Here is a 15,619-nt window from a genome sequence, read left to right on the forward strand (position 1 = left end):
AATATCTTCACCAGTCCTTATCCTGTTTAAGGTAATTTTCAGACTTAAGAGTTGACTAGTGTAGCATAGTTCTGTTTCATAGTTGTTTTAGGGAAAAAAAGTTATTTTCAGTATGGATGTTTTCCTTAGCAATAACATATAGACTTGAAGTCAATTCACATTTTGTATACTCAGATTTCTGTAATAAAACATTAATTTACATTAATTAGTAAATCACATCTATTTTATTTTATTTTTTTTATTTATTTATTTTTGAGATGGAGTCTCTCTCTGTTGCCCAGGCTGGAGTGCAGTGGCGCAATCTCGACTCACTGCAACCTCCGCCTCCCGGGTCCACGCCATTCTCCTGCCTCAGCCTCCCGAGTAGCTGGGACTATAGGCGCCCACCACCACGCCTGGCTAATATTTTGTATTTTTAGTAGAGATGAGGTTTCACCATGTTAGCCAGGATGGTCTTGATCTCCTGACCTTGTGATCCGCCTGTCTCGGCCTCCCAAAGTGCTGGGATTACAGGCGTGAGCCACTGCGCCCGGCCCAATCACATCTATTAGTAATAGTGCTGCCTACCTAAAAATGTACTGTTACGTTTTTTAAGTGACACCCTTATAAGTTTGCTATAAAAAATCATTTGTTTACACTTTGAAGATAAAGGACTAGTAGCCTCAATCTGATTAGTCAGTCTAATTTCATAATTAATTTTAAAAATTGGAAAAAAATAATACATCAGGAAGTTCAACTAAATTACATCTGGGATTTAGAGTCTGAGTTAGTATAAGACACTTATATTTTCAAATTCAGACTTAATGGCATATAGCTTACTCCTAATTTGAGAGTCTGATATAACTATGTCTTTATATGTTGTGTTCAGATGTTAAATAAGGACCACTGTTTTGTTCAAGCACAGTGGGGATGGGGAATAAATGCCAAGGGTGTGTGGAATTAATTAGAAAATTTCATACATATTACTAGGTTCTAATTTTGAGAAGTATCCTAGATTCTGTGGTTCCCAAAGTGAGTATTTAGAAAATCTTTAAGAAAATATCACCAGATTTGTGAACTTATATTTTTTCTTTGGCAAATTAAAAATAAGATTAAAATATTATTAGGTGAATTGCATTTGGACAAACGCAACAAACCCACTGGCTTTCTAAGTCCGTAAAGTTTCATTATTAATACTTCAAGGAGACTGTTTCCCAGTCTCCTTGAGTATTTTATGTCCCTTATAAGAATGTTACATCCCTAATAAGCATTTACATCCCTTATAATTTCTTACATGCAAACTTCATAAAGGAATGATATGGGTATGCCAACTATCCAATATTTACTTTCATGCAATAATGATTAGTTAGCACAATATTTACAGCAAGTCTCTATTCTAGTTACAACTCCATAATGCCATTTGTAAGAAAATTTTTGACAAACTTTAAACATCTTTCTCATTAGGCAAAATTAAATGTTTAGATTAAATATGATTAGCATATTCTTTATATTTCTTTATTTGTATACTAACAATTGGTATGTACAGAAGAAACTAACTGAGGCTAAAGATTTAAAGAGAAATCGTACAACTAAAAGTTAGACCTGGCACCTAAATTCCAGATTCGTTTTGTTATTCATTAAATATTTGAACTCAGCAAATCACTTTCCCTTCTTGTTTCCTGTTTTTCTCATCCATAGAGCGAATCCATTGACCTACTTTAGCAGGTTTCACATTTCCACAGTAGAAACCTCTTGCAGACATAATCTTATGCCTAATCCCCATGTGAATAAAACTAATAATACAAATAGAGTTTTTCTTATAAAAGCATCAATCAGGAAGGATGGCAGCAGTGTAAGAGTATGAGGGGCACTAGAACCCACCCCACATGTTGGCCCTCACCTTCCCACACAACAGATGGAAAATAGCTTTAAGGCACATCAAACAATTTCTCAAATTCTTGGAATACTTTTTGAAAATCATGTAATTATATGATCTTTAAGTTTCTTTATAATTTATATGATCTTTAAGTTTCTTTATAATTCCAAAATTTCACAATTCTCAATTTCATAAATTGGGATCTGTCTGTTAAAGCACTGAAAATCATATCATCTACCTTAGAAAAAAATAATATATGCTAATATAAGGTTTAAATCTATTCTAAGAAGGATTTCACAGAAAAAAAAAAACCCACATTTCATATTAAAGCCACTGATTTAAGTATCACATAAAACAGCTCTGTAATACCAAATATTTCGCGTTTAAGAAATGAATAAATAAATAAGACCCCAAATAACCTCTCAATGATTAGAAAATTGCAAAAATCTTTTAGTTAAATTTAAATTCCCTTACCCAGCTCTATACTTCACTTGGGAAATGGGTGGAGGGAAGTTCGTAAATTTAAAGGCAGAATGTGTGTAAATGAAGATTTTTGCTTCCTAGCTTTGGTAGCCAGAGAGGGAACACTTTAAGCTCTATTGACACACATAATATACAACTATTAGACCCTTGCAGTCGTAGTCTATGAAAATAAAAAATGATGAAGAAGAGAGCAAGTTCCACAAAGTACTTAATTGTCCAGGAAGAGAAATGCCTGCAGGAGAAGTTCTTCACACGGGGCCATTTTCTCTGCCAGTTACTGAAATGGATTTGATGATTGTGAGGCAGGAGTAATGAGTTTTCACTGAGACTAATTTCTGATGTCCTTTATCAGCAAGGATTTCCAACTACATAAAACAAAGGAAATGAACAAAACCAAACTTTTAGTAATCCCTAAAGGACCCAAAGTGAAATTGTCCCAGAAGTTACCTTATATAGACTCTGTGACACAGTTCCCCTTTTGCAACACTACTTAGTGTGGATCATTACTTTCCAACAATCCTGTCCAGAGACCTACTTTATAACACCTCAGGGAAGTTAACGTACTAGGTCTTGAAAAGTCTTTCTGGAATGTGCAATAATAACTTGTAGTTTTCTTCTAGTAGCACTGCTAATTTTTGTGTTGCAATTTTTGTAGGTCCATGGGGCCGATGCATGGGAGATGAATGTGGTCCAGGAGGCATCCAAACGAGGGCTGTGTGGTGTGCTCATGTGGAGGGATGGACTACACTGCATACTAACTGTAAGCAGGCCGAGAGACCCAATAACCAGCAGAATTGTTTCAAAGTTTGCGACTGGCACAAAGAGTTGTACGACTGGAGACTGGGACCTTGGAATCAGTGTCAGCCTGTGATTTCAAAAAGCCTAGAGAAACCTCTTGAATGCATTAAGGGGGAAGAAGGTATTCAGGTGAGGGAGATAGTCTGCATTCAGAAAGACAAAGATATTCCTGCGGAGGATACCATCTGTGAGTACTTTGAGCCCAAGCCTCTCCTGGAGCAGGCTTGCCTCATTCCTTGCCAGCAAGATTGCATTGTGTCTGAGTTTTCTGCCTGGTCCGAATGCTCCAAGACCTGCGGCAGCGGGCTTCAGCACCGGACGCGTCATGTGGTGGCGCCCCCGCAGTTCGGAGGCTCTGGCTGTCCAAACCTGACGGAGTTCCAGGTGTGCCAATCCAGCCCATGCGAGGCCGAGGAGCTCATGTATAGCCTGCATGTGGGGCCCTGGAGCACCTGCTCAATGCCCCACTCCCGACAAGTGAGACAAGCAAGGAGACGCGGGAAGAATAAAGAACGGGAAAAGGACCGCAGCAAAGGAGTAAAGGATCCAGAAGCCCGCGAACTTATTAAGAAAAAGAGAAACAGAAACAGACAGAACAGACAAGAGAACAAATATTGGGACATCCAGATTGGATATCAGACCAGAGAGGTTATGTGTATTAACAAGACGGGGAAAGCTGCTGATTTAAGGTAACATTTGAATTACTGTTAACTACACGGGCCTGTCTGTCAAGATCATGAGTACCTAAGACACCCCCTATCGTGTAATAACTTCTGGATTACATAGGGGCACAACCTAGGATAAGCTACCCCCAAATGTAAGGCTTCTGAGCTTGTGTGAGTTTCTCAGTGTTGTTTATATTGTGCCCACGTTTAGGCCCTGTATTACTTGAGTTATTTTGATTTTCCTTTCAAAGTCTGAAGCATGAGCGATTCTTCATGAAAAGATGCTGCTTCTTCTCTATGTGTAGACACTGTTATTTCCCTATAATAGAAAACAAAATTGCTTAGAGGCTGAAGTATTGGGATTTTAAATTCAGATACTTATTTTACTGAGTTAATAGAAAAAGGCATACTTGTAATCTCTCCAAGTTTAGAGCATTTTCAGAATTACCCTATAAACAAAATCTGCTCTAAACAACAACCCAGGGAGCTATACCTAAGAATAATTTTCTTGCACATTGTGTATAATGGAATAACTCCCTCCAGAGAAGGAAACAGCAACCAGCCGAAAATAAGGTAAGTAGAGGGTATTGAATCATGAGTAGTCTCATTCAGGAAACATGTAACTAATTAGCTTCATTTTCTAGACAGAAATTATTTGACAAATTATCTTTGGGTACATAATGACTATATTATGAAAAAACTGTCTCATGTATGATTTAGTTGTTGTGGAAATAATTTTCATTGAGGATTATCTGAAAGACATGATGTTCTCTGGGTATTTTAAATTTTGCTCTTGGATAAACCAGACCATCTGGGAGTGGCTTATCTGGATATTTGCATAATTGCTTTTTCAGAAATATGTATGCAGTTATGATTTGGATTGAACTGAAAAAACAATAGTAACATCAGTAAGAATCGTATATCAGATTTACTGTAGAAATGGCATTGAAAGCTTCATCAACTCTATTACACAGTCTATTCTCTTGATTAAAAACATATAAGATAAATTTCCCTGAAGTTTCGACCTCTGTGCTTCTGGTGAACAGCTGGATTGTTTTTCTATGGCCTCTGGAAATCATGTAACAGACCACATTTGCATGTTAACTTCTTCTCTTAAGAACCTAAATAGGACTGTATGGCATGCATGTTGTTTATTAACATATCTTTAGCTTTATTTAGCTTTATTTTTTTCTCACCCAATTATTATTTTTTTCAATCTATTCTTGTCTACTGATTTTGCTATGTATAGATTTTGAAATCTGGTTTAAAGTGCTTTTGGAAAAGGATATAGTTTAATTAGATAAACAAAAATCGATCGGTCTAAAACAATAACTTTCTCTCCTCATAGAGTTCTGGTTACTGTTTTTTGGAATTTTTGCTACTCTCTCCCCTCTTTGTATTGATAGAATTACATTTTATTTCTCCATTCTAGTTCTGCTCCTGTGGCCTTGAATGAAGGCTGTTTGTTCTGCCTTCATTCTCCACGTTTCCTACAACTCCTTAAGTGTGTGTGTGTGTGTGTGTGTGTGTGTGTGTGTGTACCTCTGATTCTGTGTCATGTATATTTTCAACTCAATTCCTATTTTGTTCTTTTCTGACTATCCTTATTCTGGTGATTTCCTTTTCTCTTTTCCTGAAGTATATTACAGTTATATTAGTTACTTGGCTTACATCAAATAATTGAATGAGTCTCCAAGGCAAGTTGAGTTGTTTCCTGTTGTCACTCAGGTAGCATGCTGTAGACATTTAATTTAACGTTGACTACTCAATTAAAAGTGTAATTAGGATAGTAGCTACCATTGCATAGAGCCTAATATTCTCATCCAGTTGTTTGAATTAAACAAACATACTTAAAAATGCAGAGCTTATTTGTCAGGAACTTGTATCCCATTAGAAATGCCATATATAACTTCCAATAAGTTGATAGTTGCGTATGTGTTCTGACTTATTACAGTATAGGTTAAACTTTATGTTAAATAAATTAGTTGTGAATATTTCCATTATATATGAATTATCATGTATAATCAAGAAAGTCTTAGTCAAGACGAGACAAAAATCAGGTATTTTGACCTATGTTTTGCTCAGATATACCATGATATCGGTAAAGCCAATAAACTGAAGAGTGAATCAATGACATCACTAAAGCACTGGGCCACAAATCAAGAACTTAGTGATCAAATATAAAATGTTTTAGCTTCTATCAAATCCAGAAGCAATCTTATCATGGAGAACAAAAATAATTTAATATGGCTAAAAATTATGTTATAGTAACTGCCTAAGTTTAACTAAATAAAACCAAGAATCTGGGGAAGCAGATCATAGACAAAAATAATTTTAGAATTACTGCTAAAATGTTTAAGTTAACAATGATAGATCTGCCCTGCTTTCCGCTTTCCAGTAGACCAAAATCAATAAGAATGAAAAACACAAATGAAACTCTATTCTTTTATGACAGCAGGAAACAGTCACAGTCCCAAACCACAATTGATACAGAAATTTGGCTAATGTGGTGAAATTAGACATGATTTAGGGAGGACACTTAGAAAGGCATTATGTGTTACCAGCTTTCATGAACACTCAAAATCTCTTAAGAGTAGTCAGAGCTTTCTGAGGGGACAAGCCAATGACACTTCCTTAATATGACATGGTCTGTGTCAGTGAAAAGGGCTGCTGAACCATATTTGAGTTCTGCTTAAAATCAGAATAGCATAATAGGCAGGGAACTCACTATGCCATTATTGCCAACAAAAGACTATCAGTTTGACAGACTGAGGGATTAAAGTTTTGACAACTAGTGGAAGAGAATTCTAAATCACTGCACATACACTAGGACACAGGAAGCCTCCCTGTAAACCAGTGACTTCCAGCCAGGCTGGGTGAAATCTTACAGGACCAAGAGTTGGTATGAAAGTATACCAAGTGTTTCTCCAGGAAACCAAAGGTGTTAAATGAAATATGGTTTTCTGAATCCAAAACAGAAAGAATTTCAGTATTCAAAAAAGAGATAAGAAAACAGAATGAGTTTACAAGTGATCTGTTAGAGCTCAAAAAAGAAATGGAGGAGAATTATAAAATAAGAACAGAAATGCAATTCACATTAAAAGCAATAAAAAATGAAAAAATATTTGGTGGTAGAAAGAGTCAGTGACATAGAGAACAGTTTGAGAACATCAAATAAACTAATTTTTAAAAGAGATAATGGATATGCAAACGAAGGACATTACTATATGAAATACTGATGTTCCTGAAGATAGAACCAGAAAAATTAAAACGGAAAACACAACAAAATACAAGGATAAGGCTTTCCTGAAATTAAAAGAAGACCTTGATTCACACATTGAAATTGTACAAGACTAATATTCTGCAAGAAGAAGTTGAAATCATGACCTAATGGGAACTAATATAGATCAACTTTTATGGAGACAAATAGGCAAAGAGACATCAGACTGAAAGCTGGGAAGGTGCTCAGTTGTGAAACATTAGAAGCATTCTCTCTAAAGTAAAAACTAAGACAGGATGGTACATTATCTCCACTCTTAGTTAGCATTGATCTGTAAGTATCAGTCAATGTACCTGAAAAGAGAAGGAAATGAAAATTGGAAAGCAAGTGGCAAAAATAAGACCTTTTCCCTCAGATGTTCTGATAATTCTGGAATACTCCACCTAATCAATTGAAAATATATTATAAACAATAAAAAATCAATAAGGTTGATGTACACAAAGATAATATCCAAAAATCAATATATTCCCTAGATGCTTAAAAAATTAAGTATTATAATGGGGAAAAAGATTGAAATATCTCATTTGCAAAAGGAAAACTTAAAACAAATCTGTAAATAAGCTTAACTATAAAAGTTCTGCACTTAACACTAGACTTGGAAAAATAGAAAAGGATGTAGTTGTGCTTGTCTAGAATATTTAGTAAATATACCAACTGTCTATACATTGTTACTGTGAAATTTACAAGGGGAAAATAGATGTACAAGACAGGCCAGGAAAATACTGAAAAATAAAGAGAGAGGAAAGGCTAACTTCACAAGATAATTAAGTGCATTCTACTCTATGGTAATAACGATAACAAGTAATATAATAAATTATATTTATACAAACAGATTAGGCACAGCCACTCTTATCATTTACAGAAAATTTTATATCAATGTAAGGAACTGATTACCAATTAAGTTCCCGGATCCCAGCCAAGGGCAAACCCTCCAAGCAGGCCTTTCTAAGGATAGAAGTCTCAGCCTGCTGTACTAACTCTTATGAGTGTTAAATAAAATTTACAGGAGGACATTGGTCAGGATTAAGCCTCCTTCTCCTGCACCAGGCCCAACAGACCAAACAAAAATGGTGTTGATTATGCAAAAGTTCTAGTCACCAAGCTGAAAATAAGTTATTTATCTGCCTTCTGAGAAATCAGGGGAGAGAGAGAGAGATAATAGCCAAATCCCCAAACAGGCCAATCCTAGCAGACATGATAAGGACTTTTGTTTTATTTTGTTTTTGTTTTTGTTTTTTTTCTGCTGTAACCTTTACAGAAAAGTAACTTTGAAATGACCAATCCACATTTTGTTTTCTGTTTTGCTTTCCTCAGCCCTTTACTATCTATAAAATCAACCTCCTCTGCTCAGCTCATGGGAATATTTATTCCAACTTGTGGAATGAAGTGTTGCCAATTCTAAAATTGCAGATAAAACCTATTAATATATTTAAATTTGTTATAATTTTTTTTCTTTTGACATAGAGAGAATCATGCAGTTAATACCATATAAGGTATGTGATTTGGAATTAAACATGAGGAAGTAATGGCAATTTTACTGTAGTCCCCTGCCTTGAAATCAACCAGTAACCCCAATTAAGGAAATAATCTATAGTTAAAAAAAAAAAAAAGGAAAATGGAAACCTGAAAAAAGGAAGTGTCCATATGATAAATCTGTGCCTCAAAGACAGAGGAATCTAGAACCTGAAGCATGAAAGAGACTCCTCTAAAGAACCCAGTGGCACAATCCACGAAGGCATAGCCAAGTCTCCTTTTATTGGATTATCCCAATCTGGTGGGGGGAAGGGCAAGACACAAGGAATCTGGGGAAGGTCCCTTCAGAGCCAGTTCCCCACCCTAGAATCACAGAAGTGTAGCTGTTGGAGAAATTAAGCAGAAGTGTTATTTTCTGGTCTTCTGGCTGAGGTAAGCTGTCAAAGGTGGAATGGAGGAGGAGCAGGGAGAGGAGGCAGCCATCTCCAGACTGCAACAAGCATAGCCTGTGATTGCCATTGCATCCTCACCTCTGGAATGCTTTACCTGACCCAGCTCACCTTCTCCTCAAATGAAGAACCAAATCTGCATATTGAAGAGCAAGGAACAAGGGTAGAATCTGCTCTAAGTAATACCAGAAACGTTTAATGGATGTAGTGCCTACTTTTGAAAATATCTTTCATTTGAACCTATCTTGTTTTGTCGAATTGTCTGACAGGGGCAATTAATGGTAATTATAATTCCAGGAGAAGCATTTCCGAAAAGTGCGGGAAATTCAGTGCAGTGAATTCCTGAGGGAATAAGATAGATTTAGGATTTAAAACAGATTTCTGTTAGCTAAGCCAAGAAAAGTGGAACTATCCAGCTTCTAGATAATTCCATAAAGCAGATACTTCAGGCACAAATACATAGGATAAACATAACTGGGTAAAACATGAAGGGGTGAATAATCTAATAACTTCCAGAAATACTAGCACCTTGTAGTATTTTTGTCTCATTTCTGTTACCAAATTCAGTTTTCATTTTAAGTCTCTGTATGAATTCAGCCTTAGCATTTCAGATAGTAATGAGTAATATTGCTTAAAGTAGATTTCTGATTTTTGTTTTCTAAGCCCAGACTTTCTGGCATCCCCTCTCATCTTCAAATTTAAAACTGTTGAGCAGAAAATTGTATTTTTTCTCAACACAGCTTATCTCTTTATGCCTGGGTCTTATTTTACCTTAGAATACTAGTTGTTAATTACTCCAATCTTCTGTTTTAGGATTGCTTTCCAGAATGGTGATATCAAACTTGAATATAAAGCACTTGCTTTATAGCAGTTGCGAAGCTGGCTGAATCAACAAGAATGGAATTTAAGTAATGGATAATTAGGATAAATAAATAATAAATAAGAATAGTAAACCTATGCACTCATGGCTACAGAGTATTGAACAAGTCATTTACACTTTCTGGGACTCAGCTTTCTCTTCTGTAAACCATACATGTTCTGGGATAGGCGGTGTTGAGGGAGAGAGGGAGGGAGCCTAAAAATAAATATATAAATATAAAAATAAATAATACATATTATTAAAAATAAATAAATTTGTGATTCTAATGAACCCCAAACAAAAACCATACCTAAAATTGTGGACATAAAATCCTATATATCTTTCTTGGCAGACAGTTAATTAATTTTCAACATGGCCTACAAATCAATTCATACTGAAACATCAGGGTGAATTTCTATGGAGTGCCTGTAGAATAAGGCAGCTCTCCACAGTCTTGGGAGTAACTGCAAGGTTATCACTCAGTTGATGAGCTGTATGGTTTCTAAGGGCCCATCCCCACGCTACGACTTTGTGAATCAGTAAAATTGCAAATCTAATCCTAACTTTATGAAAGAAAAAGGAGAAAATTGCCCACTATTTAAAGTAACACTCCTTTTAAGTTGTTCAGAATCCATTTATAAAATTACTATTTCTAAATAGCAGGCTTTTAGATCTTCAAACTTTCTGTTATATCCAAAGTGTCAAGTTGCCCGCCAGATACTCATCATCACATCTCGCAAGCCTCCCTCGGCTGCCTGTTGGCCACACCCGACTAAACAGGGTCAGTATGCCCATATTCTTTGGTAGACAGTAGATGGCTAAAAAGAACATTTTAGTTTTCTCAAAATGTCGAGCTGACCAGGCAGTATATTATGTTTGACCTTAGAGGTTCACTATCACCCCTTCCCCATCCTGCTCGTGTGTCTGGATGCTGACCTCTGAGCAGTGTATTCATAGGCTTCTGAGCCTCCTTTCTCATTGGATTCTACCAATGCGAGAAAGCAACAGTATATCAGATGGTGGGAAGAGAGACTATTTCTGTCTGTTCCTTGCTGAATTCCTCTAGCAAAGGCTCCTGCCCCATCCAGCAGTCCTCTCCCCAGCTCTAGGTCAACCTCGGATTCTAGTAAAATCCTTTCCCTTGATTCCTTTATTGCCATAGGGTGCTAATCTTCCTATAGTTAATAGCTGCAAGATGCTGTACCATTCCTCGATGCCTACAATTTTGTTAATAATCGTTTTATGAAACTTTTCTGAATTAACTCATGTGAGTTTACATTCTGTTTTCTGCTGGCCCTGACTGATAAATAATAGCTATGTTAGAGTACAGTGTCAGAACCAGAGAACTGCTTCTATGTCATTGTTAGTTTACTCATCAACTAATTAATTTACTATGCATTTATTTACTTATTTGCCTTTTCATTCAACAAAACTAAAGGCATCAAGACATTCTGGGCCTATCATGCAGACAAAAAGACAAAACAAAAATCATAATCTCAAGGATCTATATTATATTATAGAAATAATGTCACAAAAGAAACAATAAAATATTAGAGATGCTATGTTTTGTCTAGAGAGAGAGAAAGTGCATGCAAATAACAACAGAGATAATGAGTTCTTCCTGGAAGGAGGTTGGCAGGATCAAGAATGGCCTCCTAGGGGAAATGCTGCTAAAATTAAGGACTCGAAGGCATGCACCAGGATGGAGATGACCAAAGAATAAAGGAACAAAAAGAGCAAAAGCAGTGAGAATTTGCAGCAGTAATGGTTCCTTGTGGAAAAATACTGTTTCTGTAGGTTGTTTCACCTCTGGAGGTTAGAATACAAAGGGAAGAGGCACTAGCCTAGAAGAGAAATGGAGAAACCCTATAAAGGTCTTGGAAACCTATAAAGATCTTGGAGGTCAAGTTTAAATGTTTAGACTTTATATCCTGCAGGTCTAAACTTGTCCACATTTATTAGTGACAGGGTTTTTAACACACCTCAATATATGTTTATTTGTTTATAAGTTATACACATTTGCTATTATAAAAGTATATTGCATACATTTTAAAATCACAATAATTAAAACTTTAACATAAATAAGGAAATAATATTTTGCTAATCACTATGGCTTTATGTTATCTTTAGCTAGGATTGTAAGGCAAATTATTCGTGAGAAGGTACATTATTAGTGATAGTGATTTCAGCTTATTTTATATACAGTATTTTATGTTTTATATTTAAAAAACCTCTCTTTCTCCAGTCAAAGGGGAGCACATACATTTTCTTACTCCTACCAAACGTATTTATATTTATTTCAAAGTGATAAAGCAACTAGACAGTCAACATATTCTTCACTAAACCAGCATTGAGACCCAAGACAGCTGGTCTGGCCAAAATTATAATTCAAAAATAACTTGACTTGTATTTTGTTAAATTCCCATTGAACATCCCTCATTAACTATGACGTCTTTATCTTCAAACTTATGCTTAAGTTTATGTACATCTCCCATTCTGATCTGTTCACCTGTTATTATCCAAATTTGTTTCTATTTACTTCTGCTCTTTTCCTCAACTTAATTTCATTCCTTAAAAAGTTACTTTGCATTTATATTATGTCAGGTCCAAGATTTCATGAAAAATTGTTAAATATTGAAGGTTTTCTCAGGAAATTTGTGTTACATTATGTAAGGCTATATATCAACACATATATATTTATATGTACACATTTTGTGTGTATATATTTATACATATGTATATTATGTAAGGCTATATACCAACAAATATATATTTATATGTATGCATGTATAATATATGTAATAACAATAGGTGAATGACTAGACAAACGTTCTTTTTTTAAGTAAATATGATTTCTATTTATTTTTTGTTTTATTTTACTTTAAATTCTGGAATACATGTGCAGAGCATGCAGGTTTGTTACACAGGTATACATATGCCATGGTGGTTTGTTGCACCTATCAACCCATCTAAGAAAGATGCAGCATTAACCTTAATTGCCTACATTAGGCTAAGACAATGACTAGAACATAATCAGCTCCCAGTAAATGTTTGTTCCGGTATTAAAATTTAAGAGAATCTTTCAGTTTTAAAACCTGAGAGTCTTTTAGTAACTTAACAGGAATTCAACTGAAGCCAATGAGAAAATGGAACCTTCTAAGGTCATGAAAAAAATAACCAGAACATGTAAAAGCGTATCCTCAAAAGACATGTTCTATTCAATTAAGATAATATAGATTTATACTGATTCCATTCAGGATACATCATTGAGAATAGTACTTCAATATTATTATTCCTGGTTAACACTAAATAATTTCTGTTGCTATATTTTCTGTATAAATGAGAAAATATACCATTATTAATATCATAAATATACTCCAATAGTCTCTGAGAATTTTTAAAGTTAGTATCCTCTTTTGTCCATTTATAAGTGTCCTTACTTATGTCAGTCACTCCTGTTTTTATATCTTGAAGCCACAAAGCTCATCACTATCAATTAGTTGGTGTTAGTGATGGCAAATTAAGGGCTAAAATTGTCAATGTCTACCTATAAACTTCAAATAAATTCAAAAATATTAAAATGACCACCAGGGTCACTTCTTATATCCCAGCGTATGATTATCTCATCATGGACAGGGTGTCTTCACCTCTCCTTTTACTTTTCAGGAGTAGTTTTAAAATCACATTATTGGGGTATGCTTGATATATGAAAAGTTGTACATATTAAAGATATACAACGCAAGGAGTTTGGGGATATGACCTTGATGAAATGATCAAGGTCATAAACATATTCATCACCTGCAAATATTTCTTTCTGCTACTTTTATTATTGCATAATTACTATTATTTTTATTATTTTGTGTTGTAAGAACACCTAACATAAGACCTACCCTCTTAGGAAAATTGAGGTAGACAATGCACTGTTGATTATTTTTGTTTTAAGTGAGGAAAATTAAATAAAAAGAGGGTCCTAGGTAGTATTTTAAACCTTTGATGGATTTGGGGAAGGGACTAACCTTAAGTCAGATAATATATGTCATTGCCTAATCATCCTCCACATGAACTTGAAATAAGGTTCATATCACTTTCATCACTTTTTCTGGGAGTTTTAGTTTTAAATATCTTCCATTTAATTGCTCTATTTAGCTCTCTTGCTTGAGACAGTGTGAGAGCAAGTTTCCTATGGGAGCCTGGCTACTGATCGGGGCAGTGACCTTGGATTTCCTTGGCAGCAACTGTGATCTTGCCCATTGTTTTCATTTATTTGCTGGAATTCTACTGGCTTGATGTGGGTAGTATTGAGTTTCCCTCTGACTCAAACAAGAATAGTTTTAAATAGGAGGAAATACTTTCAAAAGAAAACACAAATTCCCATAAAAGAAGGAATTTAATAAATCATTAATGCATTGTTTGTATAAGCTAATTAAGAATATGCTCACCCTTTTAGAGTCTGCTAACACATTATATTAGTAATTCCATGTGTTTTATCTTATTTTCTTCTTTTTAGGTCTCTACTCACACTTTCACCTTGCTATGTTCATTTTTTTTTTTTAATCTCATATCATTGTATTAGAAAGGGATTATTGAGGTTTTTCCCAAAAGTTTCATTGAGAGATGCTTTCTTCTCTACTTAGTACAAATATGTGGTCACTGATATTAGATAAAAGATGTGATCATGAAAAATTTGTTTGGGTAATATTTACCAGTATAGCAACTGAATTGTAAGTGAACAAAATACTACTGTGCTTAATACAAGAAAGCCATTGTACAGTAAACATCTTGGAATATTGACACAAGCATTTACAATGTAACATACTGGAATAAATGAAGCAAGTTTTTGAAAAAGAAAAATTAATTATGACTAAGGTTGAGATTACACAACAATAACAACAACAAAATTTATGAACAGACATTTCTCAAAAGAAGACATGCATACAGCCAACAGACACATGAAAAAATGCTCGTCATCACTGGCCATCAGAGAAATGCAAATCAAAACCACAATGAGATACCATCTCACACCAGTTAGAATGGCAATCATTAAAAAGTCAAGAAACAACAGGTGCTGGAGAGGATGTGGAGAAATAGGAACGCTTTTACACTGTTGGTGGGATTGTAAACTAGTTCAACCATTATGGAAAGCAGTATGGTGATTCCTCAAGGATCTAGAACTAGAAGTACCATATGACCCAGCCATCCCATTGCTGGGTATATACCCAAAGGATTATAAATCATGCTGCTATAAAGACACATGCATACGTATGTTCATTGCGGCACTATTCACAGTAGCAAAGACTTGGAATCAACCCAAATGTCCATCAGTGACAGACTGGATTAAGAAAATGTGGCACATATACACCATGGAATACCATGCAGCCATAAAAAAGGATGAGTTTGTGTCCTTTGTAGGGACATGGATGCAGCTGGAAACCATCATTCTCAGCAAACTATCGCAAAAACAGAAAACCAAACACTGCATGTTCTCACTTATAGGTGAGAACTGAACAATGAGATCACTTGGACTTGGGAAGGGGAACATCACACACCGGGGCCTATTATGGGGATGGGGAAGGGGGAAGGGATTGCATTCTGAGTTTTACCTGATGTAAATGATGAGTTGATGGGTGCTGACGAGTTGATGGGTACAGCACACCAACATGGCACAAGTATACATATATAACAAACCTGCACGTTATGCACATGTACCCTAGAACTTAAAGTATGATAATAATTTTTTAAAAAAAGAAATTAGTTGAG

The 15,619-nt window shown here is 35.3% G+C and overlaps 1 protein-coding gene across 1 annotated transcript in view; it reads left to right on the forward strand.

The window, feature by feature from the left end:
• THSD7A (thrombospondin type 1 domain containing 7A) overlaps window positions 1-15,619 on the forward strand; it is a 510,460-nt gene that overhangs the window by 202,909 nt on the left and 291,932 nt on the right. The window contains exon 2 of the mRNA XM_025379535.1: window positions 2,994-3,825. Coding sequence (XP_025235320.1) covers window positions 2,994-3,825 — 832 coding nt within the window. The remainder of the gene's footprint in view (window positions 1-2,993; window positions 3,826-15,619) is intronic.

This window comes from Theropithecus gelada, chromosome 3, assembly GCF_003255815.1.
Source record: "Theropithecus gelada isolate Dixy chromosome 3, Tgel_1.0, whole genome shotgun sequence".
Classification (NCBI taxonomy): domain Eukaryota; kingdom Metazoa; phylum Chordata; class Mammalia; order Primates; family Cercopithecidae; genus Theropithecus; species Theropithecus gelada.